We start from the raw sequence: 22,217 nt of genomic DNA, 5'->3' as shown, positions 1-22,217 counted from the left end.
GCTGAAACTTTTCCCTCTCTTACACCACTGGAAACTTTTCAAACTTTTTCTTTTGATATTTTTGCAGCTCAACAGGATTTATTATTATTATATAGTATATGCGCATACTAAATACTACTACATTTATCTGGAAGGGCTCATCAGACAAACATCACATACAGACGAAATTGAAAGTAGAATCTCGGTCAAGCATCATCCACGTATTTTCCACATCTGCACAATCATTTAAGTTCTTTCTTAGCCCACGTCCCAGCCTTCCACTAAGTTTTGTGGAAATCCATTCTGTAGCTGCTGAAATCAAACAAGCAAACAAACAGACAGACAAACACAGAAGAGAAAGAATAACCTCCTTGGCAAAGAAAAACAATCAAAACGACACCTTTGTTTTCTGCTGTTTCCAAAAATCCTGTGCAGCTTGATCTTGAGCTGCTTTGTTTTCCGCCTCTTTCAACAGCACCTGTGTGTTTACCACTAGTAAAAAGATTTTCTTGTTTTGCAAAACAAAACAAAAAATCCATTGCCAGTGTTGCAAGGTTTGTTTTAAGATTGCATCTTTCTTCTAATAACCTCTGTCTGTCTTTAGAACTCTTTGTCTGTCACATCTTCCAACATATCGGTTTTAAAAGTGATGCTTTTTATAGACTGGACATTCAGAGCATTCAGAGAGCAGTCAGGGTTTGAAACCATCTCATAACCAAAACCACAGTCTGTCCATGAGGGCCACGGTGTCTGGCCATCACACTCCAGCTCGCTCAGCCCGGGCTAGGTGGTCATGGTCCGCTGTGTGCAGAAACAAGTGAAGCGCACCTGAGGGAATGTGAGCAGGAAGGCAGCGCCATCAATCAAACGAAAATAAGAGAAGCAGAAAACCTGCTCTTATTCAGCATGCAGGCGACATAACAGAGTTTAAAAAATGTAAAGATATATATATTTTATCTTTCCTTATTCTCTTCTTTATATTTTCTTTCCTCACACATTTACTTGTTATTCTGCCAGTGTCTCTCCCGCCGTGTGCCAGCGTTGGCAGCCATGCCTGAGGTGACGGACCCGACCCCTGCTCTAATCCTACCACTGACACTCTGCCAAGCCATATTCTCATCCTGGCACCAAATTTTTCAAAATCCCCTACACTTTTCCTGTTGTTGTGAGAGTCATCTTCAAACTACCAACAAAGAACACTCTCACTTCTGTTACGTTACGTTAATAGAGGATATAATAAAGTAACAGCTGCTTTGGCTCCTTTCACTTTGCTCATTATTTTTCAAAATGTTTCCACTCAAGACAGCTTACAACTTTTTAATTGGAGATTGATCCTATAACCTCCAACCGCTCCAAAAACATCTAGCACTTTGCAGATGTTGCAGAATGATTCCTGGAGCGGATATCGATGCGTGTGTGTGATTTGGTGCAGCTTGATTGAATCTAAGTGGACTGTTGGGCCGTGTGCTCAACTGACAAAAAGACGTTTTCGGACATGAACTCCAGAAAATGTCTGGAAAATTGGGATTGAACATTTTCTGAGCTTGTTGGTCGCATATGAACAAACGCAGCAGGAGATTATCTGGGTCCGAAACGTTCGCAACAGGAAAATATCCGCAACATTGGGGCGAGGGGGGGTCAGGTCTCATCAGTTTTTGTTTACGTCATTAACACGCCCACACACTCGACATGTTCCTGCTGTATTCTCACCTAGACTCACTCGGACACTAGGGGGCTGCAGGAAAAGTTCTGCAGTGTCCAGAGCAGCTCCTCTGGAAAATTTCAGGAAAATGTGTGGACTTTAGTGCATGTCTGAAAGCAGCTTAAGTCATTTAATCTTCATTTAAAAGTTTCTCTGCAAACCATCTTGAAGATTGATACACTTATTTTACGACTTAGTATTTATGAGAGCACCATAGCCAAAATCTGAGGGACCTGATTTGTTTATAAAGTATTTAATTATTTACAACTCTTTATTTATGCATGATGCAGCAGGTAGTGACAGAAATATGTCTCCTTGTTAGTTAGTAGCTCACGTTTTGACTGGTGCCCATCCATTGCAATATTAATTATTAATCTTGTTGTTGGCTGCTGTGGTGCAAATAAACAACTTAACTGTTTCCAATTGAATAATTAAACCGGCGGTTAACACTGTAATCACACATTAACATAATAAACAGGACATTAGCATGAGCATAATGTCGTGATAATTAATGGATTGAAATGTAACGGTGAACCTTAGGGGTGCATACTTTTCTTTTTTTTTGTACACACACTCAGCAGGACAGCAAAAATCCTATTTCCCATTCCCACAGGACGGAATCAATAATTAACAGGGAGGAAGTTCCCACCACAGGCAGAATTCTTCAAACAACAAGTCGGACAGAGAATCGAAACATCTGACGTCGCCCTCAACACTGAGATGTGGTTAATCCAGAACAACCTGTGAACTGTGCTGCTGCTGTTGTCGACAGCGTCGGCAGGGAAACATCCAGACTGACGTCGAATTATCAGTCAACTCGCACCACTGCCCCTTGGGGTTAATATCCTCTCATTTGTCTGAAGCTACAAGCGACGCAAACAGACTCTGTTTGAGCGGAAGTCTTCCAGCTGCCGTCGTTTTCATGTAACCTTTACTTTTTTTTTATTGTCTTTGAACAAAAACACAGGATGAGAACAAAGGACATGACTTCTGGCTGATTACCCTGAGCATTCACACAGAAGTGCACCAGACGTGTCTGAGAGCTGAGGTGATGCAGGAGGACGTCATCGGCAGTTTCAGCAGAGGTACAGAAAAACAGGCTATATTATATTATTTTACTATTTCCTCCCAGGAAGTAAATAGTAAAATGAAATGATAGCAAAATAAAAAATACGACTTCTTAAGCACCCTTGCTTACTCTGGGCCTTTTGCTTTGATGTGCGTGATCAAAAGGCAGAGATCAGTGTGAAATAAGCTCTTCTCGTCGAGATGATGGTTTGGGTGGAACACAATGAGTTCACGGCCTGTGTAATCTGTGTCTGTTTGATTAGAGGTTAGAAACTGTGTGTGTGTGTGTGTGTGTGTGTGTGTGTGTGTGTGTGTGTGTGCGTGTGTGTGTGGCTGCAGTCTTACCCTGTGGACTGTTATCTCTCTGTGTTCTCTCCAACTCAAAAGCCCTCTGCCCCCATTCCTCCTCTCTCTCATCTCTCCCCCTGTCCGGCCCTTCGCCCCTCGCTTCCTCGCCCTCCCAGGACACCTTGTGGGCCGGACTGAGCTCGGAGTGGCACGCCGACGCCAAGGGGAGATTGGGCGCCACGCTGCACACGGCGATGCCCCTCCTGTTGGCCACGCCTCTGATGCTGGACATGTCGGAGAGGAAGCTGCTCAGCTGCAGGGATGGAGGAAAACAGGCAAATATGCAAAACGAAACCCTTTCAGGACGTGAGGTGATATTCTATATGTTTTCTAATTGTCAGCAAATTCAGTGAGAAGAGCAACAAGTCAGCTACTGATGGATCGATTCCCTCTGTGCCGTAGTTTTCTAAAAACAATTAAAAACATCAATGGGTCAGATGTTTATTCTTATAAAGATCCTGGAGTTTGTTCTGCTCCCATTCATTCGATCTGATGCACCAAACCTGCGGCCGTGACCCCAAAAAACGTACATTAAAAATTCCCGATTCAGCTTTGTTTGCATAAAACTACAGAGCTCAGCTTTTTTTTTTGAATGAATGTTTATATTTGTGACCAAAGATTTTCTGTCTCCACTGGAGAATGAACGAGAGAGATTCATAAAAAAATTATAGAATATGTTTTTTTTCAAAGGTGCACTTGAAGCCACGATGTGTCAGGTTTTGATCAAGACGATTTGGCTTCACTTCTGCGGAGCTTTCGTGTCGAACATCTTAATATACAATCTATGTCTTTACCCCCCCTTGTCTTATGGTATTCATGAACTTTGACGGGTTTGCCAACATTTTCTGAATAATGTTTTCATTCGATGGTGAGTTAATATATTGTAATTTAAGTCTCATCTCATCTTTTTCCCCTCTGTCATTATTCCTTTGTGACCTGTGTCACGTCACCCGCCTGCCAGCTCGCTGAACCCTTCGCAGGCTTCTATGCCGACAGTAACGTTATAATTAGTGTCTGTGTTGCCCAAACACCAAGCACACAAAAGTTCAGGAGTTCCATTTGTGAAGGCAGCTTTAGATTGTGTGAAAGATCACGTAGCTTATGTGTTTCTCAGCCCATTGCGCTCAGTGTCCTGTGGTGGGACAATCGTTGTTTGGGGTCTACTGTAATATATTTGTGGACATTTTCAAATTTTACAAATTGTGGCTTTAAATGACAGAAAACTTTCATTCAAGGTGATTTTGACTTAACTGTAATTTGTATCTCTCTTACTTCCAGCCAGAGAAGTAAAACTGAAAAGTAAAACCTTTGCTGTTTGTATGAACAGGGCTGAACTACAGAAATGCATCATCATCAAATTAAGGAGCTGGAAGATATGCTGACAAAACATTAATATCGATATAATATAAAATGGAACTTTTATTATTGTATTATCACAATGAAACTTAAATGTTTCCCTGACCGGCAGCACAATTCAATTATACACTACACACACGTCTGCTTGTTTCTGTCAGAGCTCGTGAGACAATATGTCATAATATTAGATTTTTAATAACACACGACTCTATCAAGTTATTTCAGTGTGATTTTAACAGAGCTGAAGCTGCCTCGGACAGGAAAATAAAGTCCAGTCGTTCAAACATACCCATGTACAAACCTGACTGCCCTCGCTGGTCCTGTCACCATCTCCGCCCCTCATGCTCTGGCTGCTGAGACTCCCCGGCAGTGGAGAGTGGGCGGTGGGACGCACCATGACCTGAGGAGGGCCTCCAGTGCTGCCGCCCACCTCACCGTAGGTGCTCGTGGCCCCCGGTGACCCCGACAAGCGCACAGCTTTGAATTCGATCCCTTCGGCCCCCATGCCAGTCTTGTGCAGCATGTAGCTAGTTTCTGTGGAGATGGCTGAGACGCCCATCACAGATTGAGTCACTGGGTCCACGTCTGAGTCTTTACGGAATTTGATTTTTTTCCTGAAAGCGATGAACAGTATGAGGAGGAGGATGATGACGAAGGCTAAGACCCCGATGCCGATTATCTCTCCTGGTCCGACGTAAGACAGCGGCTCCGCCTGGACGACAAGAAGAGAAACACAGGAAGGCATTTCAGGGGATTTTCATGTTCAGGATTCATTTTCACTCAGATTATAAACAACACGATCTTTTCAATGTAGTGAATCTGTGAAACATTGAACTTCAACCTCCAAAACTTTACGAGTACAACTGAACTCATCAAATTTGAAGAAATTCCCTCAAGGTGTTCCGAAGAGTTTTCTCACAAACAAACATTGTGAGGTCACAGCGAACTTTACCTCTGACCTAAGAAATCCCCTCAAGGCGTTCTTGAGATATCGAGTTCGCAAGAGTGATGCATGGAAAACCCAAAAACATTTGTGTTGCTGAGGTATCTAATTGTCCTGGAAGCGTTAGAAAGAGGAGTGAAGGATCATTTACGGCAAAGCAGACAAACCATCCCTCAACGGAGCAGCAGGTCTACGGCTCCACTTGTCCTCCACCTACGATTCTGTCTGTTCATCACCTCCCAGGAGACGTCACATTCACACGTGGCCCCGCAGAGGTTAAACAGTGTCCCCCCACCAGGGACACCGAACCGAAGAGGGCTCTTGGATGAGAGGGGGAAACCCACGACGGAAATTCAACTTTCCATAGAAAACCACAACCTGAGCAACTGTGAACCTCCACAGACGCCTAACAATGTGCAGCCTTAATTGAGCTTGCAGTCTCAGTACAAGGTGAGTAGCACTCTCCCAGAAGTCAGGAGCATGACAACTTCAAATGGAAACCATGATTTACCCATTACCACACTTTCATTCATCCACGGCGGAGACGGAGATACCAGACTGGTGAATAAACCTTCCGGGAGGCCGCTGCACACTCAACATTCTCCGCAGCTTCACTGAGCATGCCAAGTCTAATTAGGAGCAAGCTGAAAGCACAAAAAGCAATCCAAAGAGCTGGGACTCTCCCCCCTCCCCCTTGTTTGATTGTACTTGAGTATATTCTGTTGGAATTATTCTCACATAAATTCATTCAAGCTTGTCAGGTGTTATACTTTACCTGCGTGTCATCCTCCGCCTCATCGGGCGTCTGGTCGGCGCAAAACTGCCCCTCGGAGCAGTTGCAGTAGAACGACCCGAACGTGTTCACGCACTCGCCTCCGTTCCCGCACTCGTCCTGGTCGCACTCGTCAACGTCCTCGTCACATCTGCAGGGGGGGGCACGGTCAGAAAAATTACTATGCATGGGAGGGTGGGGGGAGATTATTCGTGTCCGTGAGAGAGAATAAAAGATGAAAAGACACAAAGAAAGAGGATAAATACTTTGGTCTTGCTCTTTGCTAAATGAACAGATTATCTGCACAGATGCCCTGATTTCGCCTTTTATGTGGCTCTTGAGTTCAAGAAATGTGCCTGAAAGCAAATACACACAAAACACAAGCACACACAAAACACAAGCACACACAACACACAAGCAACACACCCAGACGCTCAGATAAAGACGTCAATTCAGACAGAACGTCACAAACACACCCACGTGCTCGTCCCTGGCTTGTCATTTGAAACTTGGCGTCCTGCTGTGCGGGATCTCTTTTCGATACATTTTTTCTTGATGGTGTTTTTACAACACACTACAACAGAGACGCTCTGTGAGAAGAAAAAGCATTTCTGATTGCACGACCATCTGAAGTTTCGCTTTATAACTGTATAAACTTAAAAACAGGCCTGGACGTGTTGGCCAGTGATGTTCTCTCATTAATATTCTCAATTAACAAACTGCTTGGATTCAAATAGTTGTGTCACATTTGAACTACGAGCCTATGATTCAGTTTTTAAAGAGAAGAGTTCACATCTTTATTTCAGTTTGATACGATCATTTGTAGATCAGCAGGATAAACAATTTCACAGCCGGTTACACTCAGCAGCTGTTTTGGCTTGTTGCAGACTATATCTACTTTAACACTTCAGTCTGTTTATCATTACCATGAACTGATAATGATCTAAACAATCTGCTGTCTGGAAAAAGTATCATTAGTTTTATCTTTATAGTCAATCAGCTAAATTTGAAAGCATTATTTTTATATTTAAAAAGCCTGAAAGAAGAAGAAGCATTTTCTCCTTTGAGGGAAACCTGCTCTCTAGTGGTGACTCCGCTGAACAACCACGGGAGCCCCGAGTTTGTTTCAAAGGCAATTACAGAGATATAATTAAAACAGCAGCAAGAGAATGATTACAGGCTTTTCTATAGAAATGATACAGAATTGAATTAGAAACACTAATTCATCACACACAATAACAACTAAAGCAACTCAGTGGGGGTGCTAATGTGGGATAATGATGTATGTGTGTGTGTTTCCAACGCATGTTCATTCATGCTCGAGTGTGTGTGTGTGTGTGTGAGAAGGGAGATGCAGATGTTAATCGCTGCAGCCACCGTTAGCTCTGTATTTTCACACGGTAATTAAGGCTCTAAAAGTGTGTGAGTGTGTGATTGCAGCTGTTTTATCTTACACAAGTCCCCCGAGTCCTCTAGGACAAGCACAGAGGAAGGCACCGCCGACAGGCCTGCAGTCTCCACCGTTCTGGCAGGGGTTTGGCATGCAGGATGTCAACTCGATTTCACAGCGCCCCCCAGTGAAGTCGGCGCTGCAACTGCACATGAAGCCTGTTGGAGAGAGACACTCAGGATGTGTTGAATGTGATAATAACGTGCGTGATCATACATATTAATACATGATTTCAATATATCATCTTGGAAATGTCTCTCGATCTTATCTGTGAAGTGTCGTAGAGTGAAAAAAACACATGCAGCTTGATGGTCACTATCTAATTAAAGAATAAGATTCCAGACACTAACACTCAAGCTATGAAAAACTGTTAAATTCAATTTTATTCCTATGTAAACAGTCTATTACCACCCACACACATGCCCAGTGTGCACAGACCTCCAGAGGGCAGGCTGCTGCAGATAGCTCCGTTGAGGCAGGGCTGACTGACGCATGGATCTGGGTAAAGCACGCAGCCCAGCTTGACCTCGCTCAGCCCGGCGATCTCGGCGTAGCGGCTCCTCTTATTCTGCAGCGGCAGCTCGTTACCGTTCAGCATTAGAGAGCCCAGGCAGCCCTGGAAGCCGTCCTGGGCTCTCGGCGTGCCCCTCGCTCCGAGTGCTGGCCCTCCTCCCTGGACTCTCCCTGGCCCCGGACTCGGCCCCTCACCTTGCCCAGCCGGTGGCCTCACTTGGGCCCCGAAGAAGAAGGACGAGTCCGGGGCCAGGGGCCAAAGCCGAACAGGTGCTCGGGCTGCTCGGCGGCGCTCCACATAGCTGTCATCCAGCGACAGGAGGGTGTAGTTCCTCGTCAGCTCCAAGGCAACAGCGTGCCAGAGGCCGTCGTTTATTGGTCTGCCAGAAATACCCATAATGCCAAGGGTGTTGTCACAGTCCAGCTGGAACCAGAGCCGACCCCCTTCAATCTGGGGAGAGAAAAGGGAGAATAATTGTATGTTTAGAAATGACACAACCACCTTTCAGTGCAGCTTTAGCTCAGCGGACCAGGCGTTTGGAAACAACACAGTGAGTTGACCTTGAGCATGGTGCAGGGGTTAACCCGGGTGAACATAATGACTCCTCTCCTCTGAAGCGTCCTGATCCTCAGGCTGAGCCTCATCTCTCCGCTCTGGCCGCTCTCTGTCACTCTGTACTTGATGTAACTGTTTCCAGAGAAGCTCAGGGAGGTTTGTCCTGCGTGTCCACAAAACAAAGAGATACGGGATTCGAACTAGGGAGTAAAAACAAAGACACTATCTGGATGTGCAGGGTTCCAAACTTCAGACATGAGGATGGAATCTCACCTGCACACTCGTCCAGTCTGTCAGGCTGACACTGGCAGACAGATGGCGCTGTAGGACCAGTGCGGACACACTGCATGTCTGCCGGACAGGACTGACCTTCACAGAGCTCCATGGGGGTGGGGCATGATCCTTCTGCTCAGACACAGAGATATGAGAAAGAACCCCTTCAACACGTCAGGATATCATCTGTCTTCAAATGATGAAATATTTATACTTCCCTATCCTTTATATTTATTATCTTTAATGTATAGCATCATTGTGCCAAAACATCTGTCTCTTGATTACATCTGCAAGAGAAAACATCTGTGTACACGTAGTAAAATTCATCTTCATTTAGACAGTAATTTATAGATTTTATATATCAATACTGATGATGTATTTGTTGATGTATAACTGTGACAGATGTGAAGGACACTGACAATGGGAGCTGAGATTAGATTGTAAGTCCTCACCAGGGCAGGTGCAGGTGTCCGTGCGGCTGAACGTCGGCGACACCAGGCTGACCCTCTCTGTGCTGTAGGTCACCGGCGAGTCGCTCTCCATCACCAGGATCTGCTCACACACCCTGTCCCCACACTCCAGCTCCCCGGAGCAGGCGCTGCTCACCACCACCGCCCCGGCTAGGACGCCTCGAATCTGGCCCCGCACGACTCCGTCCTCCAGCTTTGCCGACAACTCCTGCTGGGAGTAGAACCCGCCCATCCGTCCGAACCCTGGTGTCTCTGGCCGCTCCATGGCCAGGAGCAAGTCCACATCAGGCGTCCCCATCGCCGGCTGCACGCCGAGTATATGGAGGGGATCCTGTTGTCCTGGCGACCACTTCCAGCCAGATAGACCACGTAACTTGAGCTTGATCTGGTTCAGGTAACGACCGAGCAGGTCCTCCGGGGACATGGAGCTGAAGCGTAAGGTCAGGGCGCTACGCAGCAGCACATCCGTCACCTGCTCAACCTGGACTGACACATCGGCGATCACCGCGAAGCGCCCATCACTCACTGTGGCGTTCATCTGGTATCTACAAGGAAACAGGTTGTATTTTGAACCAGGATATTATCTTTATATTGTATGTGTGTTGGTGTGTGTGTGTGTGTGTGTGTGTGTGTGTGTGTGTGTGTGTGTGTGTGTGTGTGTGTGTGTACCTGCCAGGTTCCAGGCCCGGCAGAGCCACGATGCTGCCTTCCTGCCTGCTGATCGTGAACATGCTCTTGGGCTGAGGCTTCTGGGTAAACGACAGAGCGTCATTGGGATCACGGTCGGTTGCATATATCCGACCAATCGGGCCGCCCGGGAATGTATCCGTCACCATGACAATGAAGATTTCCAGCGGGGAGGCCGCGGGTTTGTATTGGCTGTTTCCAATGACCCTGAGGAACACCCAGGAGGAGGAGGTAAGACTCGGCCTCCCAGAGTCACTTGCCTAAGAGACGAAAACAAACGAAAACTGAGATATTCAGTCACTCGGAAACATTTAAGGACTGATTTAAAAGTTTGAGCTTTAAGTTGCTCCGTTGCTTACGGGGGAAGACGGAAAAAAAAGTAGTTACAGAGCCTCAAGGAAAATAAAAGTTTGTCTCACTCTGTGTCCTGGCATCGGTTTAACCAAACATTAAAAACACGTAGAGACAAAGATTGTGAAGCTATTTAGTGAGAACATAAAAGAAAATCACTAACAGCATCAATATTAGTACAGACCCTCAAACTCCACCTTATTAATGGTGTTAAAAGCTTCTCCAAGAGAGAAATGTGTTTATATAAGTGAGGCTGTAGTTTCATGGTATAATGACTCCTCACATTAACGTCTGATCCAAAACCAACAAGTTGAAGAGTGATGTTAAACTGTAGATCAGCTAAAGAGTCATCAAAAACAAGTGTTTATCTCCAATATTGAGCAGGAAACTTTTAAAATTTGAAGAATTCCAAGAATTCCAAGACAGTTCCTCTGGTTCCGGAAGCCGGGGATCATGGGTAATATCCACCGTTCAGTTTACCAGTCACCAGACTGACAGATTTAGTTTTTTCTCTTCATGAAAACCACTTAATTGCTCAGACTTGGAATCCAACAGAATGAATCACCACGTGTGGCTGCAGGGGGCGCTGTTGCTCAGTAACAGCTACATTGTGTTGCTTAAACACAGTGAGAGGAACCGAACAGTCAACTGTTAAATAAAATATCAGTCCCTCACCTGGATTACAAGAACAAACTCTCTGGGGGCTTCAGGGCCAATCACACGGTTGGTCCTCAGAGTTCCCGTCTGGTCCAGGGAAAGAAAGTTTCCCTCGTTTCCTGACACGACGCGGAACTCGAAGGGGGGGCCGTTTCTGGGTGAGTCCTTATCGCTGACGGACAGCTTCAGCAGGGTGGTGCCAGGGTCTTGATTGAGCTGCGAGTACAACGAGAGAAGTTGAGATGACGTGCGCACCAAAATGCACAAATCCAAGCAAAGACACACAGACTGTTAACCTGTAAGACGGCTGTGGAGTTGGCAGGGTTGAAGACGGGAGGGTTGTCGTTAACGTCGGAGATGTCGATGTTGATAATGACCGTGGAGGACATGGCAGGGGAGCCGCTGTCGAACGCCTGCACTGACAACGAGTACCTGGATACCTGTAGTGGAGCAGAAAGGAAGGAGTGTCCCCCAGCAGCTGTAATGCTCGTATCAGGCAAAGTGCCAAACACCTGAGATACTTTACTGTCTGTGCTCATGAGCCATAAAATCACAACTGATTATGTATGAGATTCTCGAAGCTGCATCCTTACTAGTTCTCTGTCGAGCCGCTTGTTGACTTTGAGCAGTCCGGCTACGGGGTCAATCCAGAAGTGGTTACTTCGGTCACCTTTCAGGATGGAGTAAGTGATTCGCCCATTTACCTGACTGTCCAAATCTTCTGCCAATACCTGCACAGCATTAAAAACAAAATAAAATCCAAAGTTTAACAATATGAAAAGTAAAAGATAAAAGAATACGAGGGAGCGAACGTTACCCTTGTGATTGTCTGACCAACAGACGTGTCCTCGCTGACCAGCACGTTGTAGATGTCTTGAGTGAAGGCCGGAGCGTTGTCGTTGACGTCCATGAGTTCAATGATGACCATGGTAGCGGTGCTGAGAGGAGGGTTCCCGCTGTCCCAGGCCTCCACAGTGAGGTAGAAGTCCTTACACACCTCAAAGTCCAGATCATCGGCCACAGAGATGGAGCCTAACGCACACACAAAGTTCAGTTTATATACAAGAAATATTAATTTAATTAACTTTACTGCTCAGGATAGAGATGCACTTAGCGATTAAATGTGCAGTATGTAACCTCGGCCACCAGGGGTCTTCAAATCATAACAATAAAAGACCTAGTTTGATGATATCGTGAAGCAGCGTCGGAATATGAGTCTTCAGGTGCAAATCATGTTCAGAGATGAATTAATGTATTAAAGTTTTACTTACGTTAGACAACAAACAGCTGAATAATCGTGATCTAGATAACAAGCTAGCGCATCGTACGTTGTTTGTTATTGAAGTGATATTATATCTTTAAATTAACAAACCACCTACGAGGACCTGTGCTCACCCAGGTTTCTGTCTATGTTGAACTTTCCCAACTCGTTGCCCGACCGGATTTTGTACGTGACATCCGCATTAGGTCCGATGTCGACGCTGGTCGCCAACACTCGCAGCACTGCGGTTCCCACGGCTACGTCCTCGGGGACAGTGACGGCGTAGTCCCGCCTTTGGAAGACTGGAGCGTTGTCGTTCACGTCCAGCACCAGGATGGTCAAATCAACCTGAGGGGAAGGACAAGAGACGGTAGAGGGACATTTTGTCAGTGTAGGAGGCTCAAACAGGGATCTCACAGATATGAATTGGAGCGGAGATACTAAAGGTCTCACTAAGAGAAGAGCGGACGGACAAAAATCAATCCAAGTCTGCGTCCACCAAAGCCTGAGCGAGACTTCATTGGCCACTAGATGAATGTGAACGATTTGTGGCATTAGTGAGTCAGATAAATGTTGTTTTCTGCTGGAATCCAAGTCAATATTTCACCTTTTAGGCGCCGTCACGTTGTCTCTGCTTTTCTAAAAGATTAGTTTCTGTCTTGTTTGAGGTTGTTTGTGTCCTGGTTTTGTCTCATTTGTGTCTTTGGTGCAACACATTTGATTTCTGTTCATTGAGGTTGTTGTAAATTAGATGCACAGTCAATAATTCATGCTAATCATGGCAGGGGATTATCCTGATTCAAATGGTTCCGTCAAATCATATTTCACCATGAAATACAAGTGCAGAAACACCACCAGTAGGCGTGACGTCTATGATCCACTTTTCAATCGAAACACAGGCATAGTGACATTTTATGACATTTATACTCCGGCTACACTAATAACGTGGATCCGTGCCGTGTTTACAAAGCAACTGAATCATTTGCCTGTGAGTCGGCTGCGCTGATCGAAGCAAATTCTACAAAATCTATCTCTATTACGGGTTTTCTATCATATTTGAAAAACAGTTGTTTAGTCTAAAAACAATGTTAGGAAGTTATTTTCAGTTTTGAGTGTATTCTAACATCGTAGTGGGTGTGAGCGAGACAACACTTTCTGTCCCCCCCCCCCATCTTTCCTCATTTCACCCACTGCACAACTACAGAGCTCCAAGATGAATTTTTCATCTTAATTAAAATCTACCAGGTTCCTTATCTGATCTCTTCAGTCAACAACATGCGTTTATTGACGTGTACAGACGGAAACACAGCGTGTACAGATCACTGATGACTCCACCGCTGACTGATCTGCACTTTAACATGTACTGTATGGATTGATACTGCGGTGACCTAAATGGAAACGCATGTCCTAAGCAGCAGGTCACTGGGTTGACCCCTCCGTCAGCTGGACCATGTCACCCCCCTCTTCTCTCCCTACATGTCTGTCACTTTTTAATTAACACGAAAGGCCCAAAAATACATTAAAAAACCCTTTATATTATTTCAGAATTATTTTTCTACTTATATTTTTGGGGATCATAAGAACTCTCCCTTGGTTTAATTGATAAACTGAACAGCATCAAAAATACTGAGACCAGATCTGTGTCTCTCCCCGACATACCTGTGAGGACAGTGCCCCCTGTTGGCCGGCCTGGTCAGTGGCCTGGACGCGGACGCGATAAGAGTCTCTGCTCTCCCGGTCCAGAGATTTCTCCAGAATCACCATCCCAGACACGGCATCGATGGAGAAGAAACCGTTGACCGAGTCCAGCAGAGAATAAACCACCGTGCGGTTCAGACCTGGAGACGACAGGAGACAAACGTTCAGGAGACAGACGTTCTCCTTCCTGTTCATGTGAATCCTTATTTCCATCAGAGAGAGAGAGAGACGATGGATACGTGCACTAATTGCATGTGACACATTTGCAATGGAGTATCTCGCCCATGTCCTAGTCAGCACTTTGGCTGCTCCGTGACTCGTGGATTGCTTTCCCTGCACGTAGGAAACTTCCTGTGCTCGTTATCGGCCACACACCCCACATGCAACCGTGCGTTGCATTGCAGCAGCTCACCTTCATCGGGGTCGCTGGCTTGCAGGCGGGTGAGCAGGGCCTTGGGGGCTGCGTTCTCGAACACACTGGCCAGGTAATGAGGGGAGGAGAACGAGGGGGCATTGTCATTCACGTCCAACAGTTTGAGGGAAATATCAGAGCGGCAGAACAGGCCACCCCCGTCAGTTGCCTGAGCGATGAGCTTGTAGGTGGGTGTCATCTCCCGGTCCATGACGGTGGCCGTACGCAGATCACCTTATAGGACACAAACAGGGAGACGTGACAAGCTGCGTGGGAGGGGACAGGGTGTTAATTTGTGTTTTAATTAACGACAAACCCGAAGAGGAGGAATAATTGAATGTACCGGTGTTTGCGTCCATGTAGAAATCTTCGACCCCGATGCCAAACAGGGAATATTGAATCTCTGCACTGGAGCCTGAGTCAGCATCTGTGGCGCCCACTGTCAGAATGCCCTTGTTAGTAGGAATGTCCTCAGGAAACGAGGCGCTGTACACCGCCTGTCACAAGATACACACACACACAAACACACAAAAACAAACAAACACAGTGGACGTCAATTCCTGACAAAAATAAAATACATCCGTCCAGCACATCAAAAACACATTAACGTGTCGGCCGCTGCAGCCATTATCCCGGCTGACAGAACGGGCACAACACGGGGAAGTGGCCTTTTGTGACCCTGCTCCTCTCCGGCCCGCACGAGTTCACCAAACACACACAGCTCCTAACTGCACTGTGTCCAAGTTCAGTGCTGCACATCCCAGCCGGCTGCTTCTGCTCTGTCACATCCTGTTAATGAGTTAATGTACGAGATGAAATGAAGAAAATTGCATTTTGACTATTTGTTGGGGGGGAGAACAATCAAGTTTAAGACACTGGACATTAGGAAAAAGGGAACAACAAAAAGAACATTGAATTAAATGAATCTTGCCATTTTATAGACTAAACACTTCATATATATTCAACTGATTAATAATACATGTTACATCCTTAAAACTTTTTAAATAATCGTCATGAAGCAATTATCACTGAAGTCACTGAGATTACTGCTTCACACTAACATTCTTAATATGGCTTGTAGTAGAACTACTGTAATACCGCCAATACTGATACTACACACTACTACACACTACACACACTGATATCACTGCACTGCCACATTGGCCTGTTAGTTTAAGATCCCATTAAATCCATGAATTTATTTCCACTTTCTTAGTAACATCGAGCTTTTTCAAGATTGTCTTTGACATTTCAGAGAATAATGGATCTTGATTAAAAAAATCTGCAGTATTTAGTGAGCTCACACCTTTAAATAAATTCGGTGTTCTACGTTTTTAACAGTTTAAACTGCAGCTTTTCCGGTTGATATCTTTTATGTTGTTATTTAACACTGTGTTAAGTTTATTTCACTCGAGCAGATTCACATTGTTAAGAGAGTTTCTTTTATCATCCTACAATAAGAACTAGACAGTCATGTAAAGTGCCTCGTTTTATATCTTAACCTTATTTGTTTTCCTCTGCGATAAAAATCCAATTTACTATTAGAAATATTATTATTACTAATACTACAGCTACTACTGCGATTTTTGTTTTGTCTCCACAATGATAAATGCTCTCTAACATGCCGTCTTACTACGAAATCAACAGGTAGAACTACTACCACATTAATAATGATATAAAAAAGCTGTGAACAAAGTGCTAACAGCACAGTTACTGTACAGAGTCTGACACTTAGCGTCTTTAGATGCAATCGATGCAGTTTAAAGTCAGAGAAACCACTTTGTGAAACCCAGTGCCGACTTATCTGAGAACAGAAGGAATAGAAGAGGAGAACAGGGAGACGGCGAGAATTGATTTCAAAGAGAATTAGTACGAGTTTAAAGTGAGAACGAAAGTTTCTCAACTAATTATGTGCAATTGAAGAACTGCAGAACTCTCCTAAATGAAAAGGGATATTCCTCGAAGACCGCGCTGTCCAATTATCTTCCCCTTTCACTGGGATCTTCCTCCCATGCACCAGCTCGTGCCTCAGTATTAAAACTCATTTTAGGATGACTCCGAAAGTTGCAAGGTAGGAAACAGTTCAATGAGCTAAAGTTGATTGGTTTTTAATGACTTATACTTTGGTCTGCGTCTTATTTTCCATTTAAAGAGCAGTGCTCAGCAGCTCTTGAATCTGAATGTTTCCAACACTTGCATTATTTTATCATAAACTACAGGAAATCAGTTGATATGAGCCTTTCACAAACATATTTGCATTTATCAAAACTTTGTCTCTACAGAATAATAATATATGTTTTTAAGTTCAAGTTCTATATATTAAGTTGTGTTTTCTTTTTAGTTATAGTTATTCATAATAAAGTTTATGGTCAAACTGTAAAAAAAAAATAAGCCTCCATTACATTTCTTTATCATAAGAATTCTATTATGAAATCTAGGAATCATTGCCATTTTTGTAAAATATATAATTTGATATCTGAAAACGTTTACGCCCTCATATAAGTATCGGCATAAGCCATTAAAAATCCATATCAGTCAGGCTCTTCTTGTTTTTATGACTTTGTGTGTTTGTCCTCGTTCCACTGTGCGTCTTTAAAGTGATGTAAGAATAAAGTTGAGTGCAGCTTAAAAACCTTGATTTTTGCACGTTCCTAATTCTTCCTGCACACTAACTGTGTCACTGACTGTATTTTTAGGTTGTGATTTTACACAAAACACTAATTGGATTGTGGTTCGCCTGGAAACAAACAGCGATTAAAGACAAGTATTAAAACAAATAAAATTAAAAAGTTCATCTCGCCCCAGTCGGCTCGATGTTTTGTTTGCTTCTCATTTCACTCGTCTCCGTGTCTTTTCATCTCTGACCTGGTTGCAGATGGGACTGTTGTCGTTGGCGTCCATTACAGTAACTTCCACTGCAGTGCGAGCGACATAAAGGCCGTCGCTGGCAGTGATGTTGAGCAGATACCAGTCCTGCAGCTCACGGTCCAGCAAGCCGCTCACATAAACCTTCCACTCCCCCTGCACCGGGGCCAGGCCGAACACGCCCCGCGGGTTCCCCCCTGCGGATCATAAGGAACAAGGATTAAACTGCTGACACTACCGGGCAAAGAAAGAGGTGAAGATGTGTTGTGACAAAAACAAGAAGTTGTATTATTCCACAAGATCAATAAACACCAGGCCCCCCCCTCCCCTCTACCCCACCCACCCACACACACACAAACATCCGCATTTGGTGCAATCAATAAACATCTATCATCAAAGTGTAGAATCAGGCGGCTGGTGTAGCAGCCACTGGCCTTTCGAAGTTTAAAAATCTGACCTCTTATTACAACACTTCCATTAGGCCAATCAGTATTTCTGTAAATGCCAGAGCGGCCGAGCCAAAGTGTATCATCCTCAGTCATTATCAGACGCTGCGACGGGAATGGAAAACATCCAGCTCAGCATCAAGGTGAGAGTTTTTTACGACTGCCATAAAAAAAGAAGCGACCACACAAAGTCATGCGTGACTGTGAAAAACGACCACTTACTTTGGAATCTCCGGCTCATAGACGAGTCGTAAAAATCGTCTTGCAGGATAAGGCAGCGTTTAGTTATCAGTTTTATGGTGGTCTTATTTGTGTTTTTATTTCCGTTTGCTGATATCTACAACGAACTGAGACACGACAAACTGTGCACGACACCATCTTAAAAAAAAAACTAATAATAAAGTGCGACAGAAGTGGCGTTAAATGAACGTTAATATGATTACGACCTTTAAGACCTAGTAGGTAATTTTCTAAGATGTTTACAACTTTTTAAGGCCTGAAATTCAGATTATATTTTTTAGGGCCCATGTGAAAACCCTGCTTTTAAATACACAAAAAATAGAGGAAAGAAAAAATGATAAAGAATCATAAAAGTTTCCAGGCTGGTTGTTATTAACTGAAAACTAAAGGAATAAAATAAAAAACTGTCTTTTCTTTTTGCCCTTGCTTGAAATGTTGTAGATAATACAAACCTAAGTGCAGTCAAATTAAAAGATAATATAAAAAATAAAAGGTTTGACATTTGAGTTAGAATTTATTAAAGATTTGACCTTTAATAATCACATCTGTGTGACTCAACGTTATCTCAGGGAACCAACTTATCGCAGCGGAAGTTGTTGAACTACATCATCAGTGTTTCGCCGCGTTTCCTCACCTGTGATGTAAAAGTTGACTTGGCGGTTCTGATCCGTGCCGTCTCGATCTTTGGTCTTCAGAGAGGCCACCACCTCGCCGAGGGGGTCGCTCTCTTTCACCGCTCCCCGGTAGAGCTCCCTCTCGAACCGCGGCGGGTTGTCATTGACGTCCGACACGGTGATGGTCACCACCGTGGATGAGGAGAGAGACTTCGACTCGCCCAAGTCAGAGGCCACCACCTCAAAGCTGTAGCTGGAGCACGCCTCGTGGTCCATCTGAGTCACCGTGGTGATCCAGCCTGTTTTACTGTCGATGGCGAAGACGGAGCTCGTGGTGATGGGGCCGCTGGCGGAGAGCGCGTCCTTCGTCAAGTCCACGTTGTAGGTGAGGAGAGGCCCGAGTCTGTAGGTTACCTGAAATGTATCAAAGAATACACAGCTTTTCAAATACACGTCTGAATCTACTATTCTCATTAGTGAGTGATGCAGTATTTGTACTTCACACACTTGTCCGTTGGAGCCCCAGTCGGGATCGAGGGCGCGCACTTGAACCACTCTGGTCCCAACAGGCATTCCCTCCATCACTGTGGCTACATAAGTGTTTGTCTCAAACACCGGCTTGTTGTCATTCACATCCAGGATCTGCACAATCACAAAAATAACATGGTTTTTCAGCTTTGTCCGTAGTGAAGCTCCCATTTGACCGAGAGCGTCTATTGTGAAGCTTGAAATAGGTTTCACCAAAGTCATAGGTTCACAAAAGTAGTAAAATATATTTTAAAAAATGTAGATAAATGAGAATTAACTTAAAAAATTGAATTTGGAAAAACTGTCACTTTAGCCTTTTGTCTTTATTGAGACAATGGTGCACGTGTGAAATGAAAAGAGAGAAAATGGGCGATGATGCAGCATAAATCGCAAAAAACGTCGGTTGCATGTTTGACTGCATTACCAACCTTGACCTCCAGGTCCACGGTGGTGACGGACTCGATCAGGTCCCTCCGTGCTGTTGCTGACACCTTGAAGCGGAAGATGCTGACCTCTTCGTAGTCCAGCGGCTTGACCAGACGGATCAGACCCGTCTCCCTCTCCACGAGGAACGTCCCTCCCTGGTTGCTGTCGAGCGTCTCCCCCTTGACGACGGTGAAGAAGCCCGTCTGTCCGGGGCCCATGTACACGGACCCCAGGGCCGTCCCTACCGCTGTGTCCTCGGGGATGGTGAAGGAGTACTGTGGCTGGCTGAAGGAGGGCACGAACGCGTCTGGAGGGACGACGTGGATGAAGGCCGACACCAGGGAGTGTTTGGGTGGTGAGCCGCAGTCTGTGGCTTTGACGAAGAAGGACAGAACCGTCCCCTGGAGGTGGTCCACGGTGCTTTTAGTCATCATCCAACCACTGTCGGGCTCCACCTGGATACCAGCACAACCACACTGTTGTTATACTCTAACCCTAAAATCTATCTATCTATTCGTCTATCCGTCTATCTATCCGTCTATCTATCTATCTATCTATCTATCTATCTATCTATCTATCTATCTATCTATCTATCTATCTATCCATCCGTCCATCTAACTATTGATCTATTCATGCTACCTTTTATGTTACACAGCCTTTTATATTTTCATTTAGTCCTTTGTTCGTTATTTAATTGCGTTTCCCTTTTAAACAGTAAAGACTGACTGAGGCATCAATCTTCATGAAGCTTCATTTTCATTTGATGAGCAGAGTCGTATAATCTACGGCTGACAGATGGTTGTTAATCCACACAAATGAGGAGGGGGTGGGGGGGTCAGCTGAGAATTTATCTCTTAATTGAAAAAGGGGGGGAATCAGTATCGCTCTAATTGGAAACATGGTTTACTCTCGTTAAACACATTTGTGGAAGTTTGGATCTGGTTAAACTTTATTTTTTCATTTACGTTTGAAACTCCATTAAAGCAGCCAAGTGACAAACAGTGACGAGTGAAATACACGGACCTCCAGCACATCGACCAGCGACAGACGAGCTTCACTATAAAGGGAGTAGGTGACCCTTCCGTTAGGCCCAGCGTCCGGGTCTGTAGCTTGGATCTGTGTGACCAGAGACCCTTTGGCAACATTTGCTTTAATGCTCATGCGGTACTCCACAGCCCTGAAGCGGGGGGCGTTGTCGTTTTCATCAGCGAGGACAACTCGTACTGTGCAAAATGATGCACGGCCTGAAAAAAATAAATGTAGAGATTTAGCACATATATATTTGTATAATTTAAATATAGAAATGAATGATTATACTGTTGAGTTCACTGTAGTATGTATAACTTAAATATTCATAAATCTGTGTCCACTACTATACCTCCACCGTCCAGGGCCATAACGGTCAGCACCATGTCCTTGTTCAGAGGATTCTCTCTGTCTAACTTCTGGAGAGTGGAGATGACTCCGTCTGCATCGATGTTGAACTGAGTTTTCCCGAGGTCGTTGATAAATGAATACGTGATCTGGCCGAACAGCCCGGAGTCCTCGTCTGTTGCACGAACCTGGAGGTCGACACAGAAATTCAGGAAAGTGAGATGTTGCCTCGCAGCAATAGGGTCACGGGTTTGAATCCCAGTTTGGTCTTTCTGTGTGAAGTTTACATGGGTTTTCTTCAGGTTCTCCGTTGCCCTGGGCTTTGGTTCATTGGAGACTGTGAAATGTCTGTAGCTGTGAGTGTGAATGGTGGTTTGCATGTTGGCCCTGCAATATACTGGTGACCTGACCAGAGCGGACGCCACCTCCTGGGATTGGCTCCATCAAAAAAATAAGTTTTATAGATAATGGATGGATTTTCAAAAGAAACATTAAGACCCATCTTTTTACCATAACCTTCTCCTGACGTGTTTTTACCATAATGGCTGTTGTTCATTTTTAACATCCCACTGCATCATTGATGGAGGGAGACTGTTAAGTGATGAAGAAAACTCACCTGAATGACCTTTGACCCTGGAGGGGCATTTTCTTGGACCTCAGCCAGGTAGAACCTCTGACTGAACACTGGGCTGAACAGGTTCGCTCCGAGGACACGGACAATCACCTGTGGATCACTGTCACTGTTACAATCATCATCATCAACATCATCATCATCATCCTCATCACCATCATCATGACAAACATCATCATCATCATCACTGTCATCCTCATCATCATCACCAAAAAAACACAAAAACTGGGATGACGTGTTATTACTGTGTTATTACTGCGTTATTACTGCTCACCACACACCTACATATCTGTTACCCTGCCCCATGTTACCACTGCCCCATTATCACCCTATAACCACCCCCTGCTACTCCATGTTACCACTGCTACACCATGTTACCACTGATACTCCATGTTACCACTGATACTCCATGTTACCACTGCTACTCCATGTTACCACTGATACTCCATGTTACCACTGCTACTCCATGTTACCACTGCTACTCCATGTTATTACTGCTACACCATGTTACCACTGCTACACCATGTCATGGGGTTTATCAGACATGTGGTGAAACTGAGCCAAAAAATCCCACATGTCCCGCTTGTAATTTACATT

The 22,217-nt window shown here is 44.7% G+C and overlaps 1 protein-coding gene across 1 annotated transcript in view; it reads right to left on the bottom strand.

Annotated features, from left to right (window-relative positions):
• Positions 1 to 22,217, bottom strand: part of LOC118122614 (protocadherin Fat 3) — a 67,318-nt gene that overhangs the window by 11,070 nt on the left and 34,031 nt on the right. The window contains exons 25-48 of the mRNA XM_035179444.2: positions 21,606 to 21,713; positions 20,994 to 21,177; positions 20,639 to 20,859; positions 19,618 to 20,070; positions 19,169 to 19,303; positions 18,682 to 19,075; positions 17,362 to 17,558; positions 14,840 to 14,993; positions 14,497 to 14,730; positions 14,046 to 14,224; positions 12,521 to 12,734; positions 11,943 to 12,157; positions 11,719 to 11,856; positions 11,422 to 11,565; positions 11,144 to 11,341; positions 10,100 to 10,377; positions 9,413 to 9,975; positions 8,961 to 9,092; positions 8,693 to 8,850; positions 8,057 to 8,582; positions 7,623 to 7,776; positions 6,172 to 6,319; positions 4,755 to 5,165; positions 3,095 to 3,350 (exon numbers count right to left, since the gene is read on the bottom strand). Of these exons, the coding sequence (XP_035035335.2) occupies positions 3,095 to 3,350; positions 4,755 to 5,165; positions 6,172 to 6,319; positions 7,623 to 7,776; positions 8,057 to 8,582; positions 8,693 to 8,850; positions 8,961 to 9,092; positions 9,413 to 9,975; positions 10,100 to 10,377; positions 11,144 to 11,341; positions 11,422 to 11,565; positions 11,719 to 11,856; positions 11,943 to 12,157; positions 12,521 to 12,734; positions 14,046 to 14,224; positions 14,497 to 14,730; positions 14,840 to 14,993; positions 17,362 to 17,558; positions 18,682 to 19,075; positions 19,169 to 19,303; positions 19,618 to 20,070; positions 20,639 to 20,859; positions 20,994 to 21,177; positions 21,606 to 21,713 (5,794 nt within the window). The remainder of the gene's footprint in view (positions 1 to 3,094; positions 3,351 to 4,754; positions 5,166 to 6,171; positions 6,320 to 7,622; positions 7,777 to 8,056; positions 8,583 to 8,692; positions 8,851 to 8,960; positions 9,093 to 9,412; positions 9,976 to 10,099; positions 10,378 to 11,143; positions 11,342 to 11,421; positions 11,566 to 11,718; positions 11,857 to 11,942; positions 12,158 to 12,520; positions 12,735 to 14,045; positions 14,225 to 14,496; positions 14,731 to 14,839; positions 14,994 to 17,361; positions 17,559 to 18,681; positions 19,076 to 19,168; positions 19,304 to 19,617; positions 20,071 to 20,638; positions 20,860 to 20,993; positions 21,178 to 21,605; positions 21,714 to 22,217) is intronic.

Source organism: Hippoglossus stenolepis, chromosome 15 (genome assembly GCF_022539355.2).
Source record: "Hippoglossus stenolepis isolate QCI-W04-F060 chromosome 15, HSTE1.2, whole genome shotgun sequence".
NCBI lineage: Eukaryota > Metazoa > Chordata > Actinopteri > Pleuronectiformes > Pleuronectidae > Hippoglossus > Hippoglossus stenolepis.
This window is presented reverse-complemented; position numbering and strand designations above follow the sequence as displayed.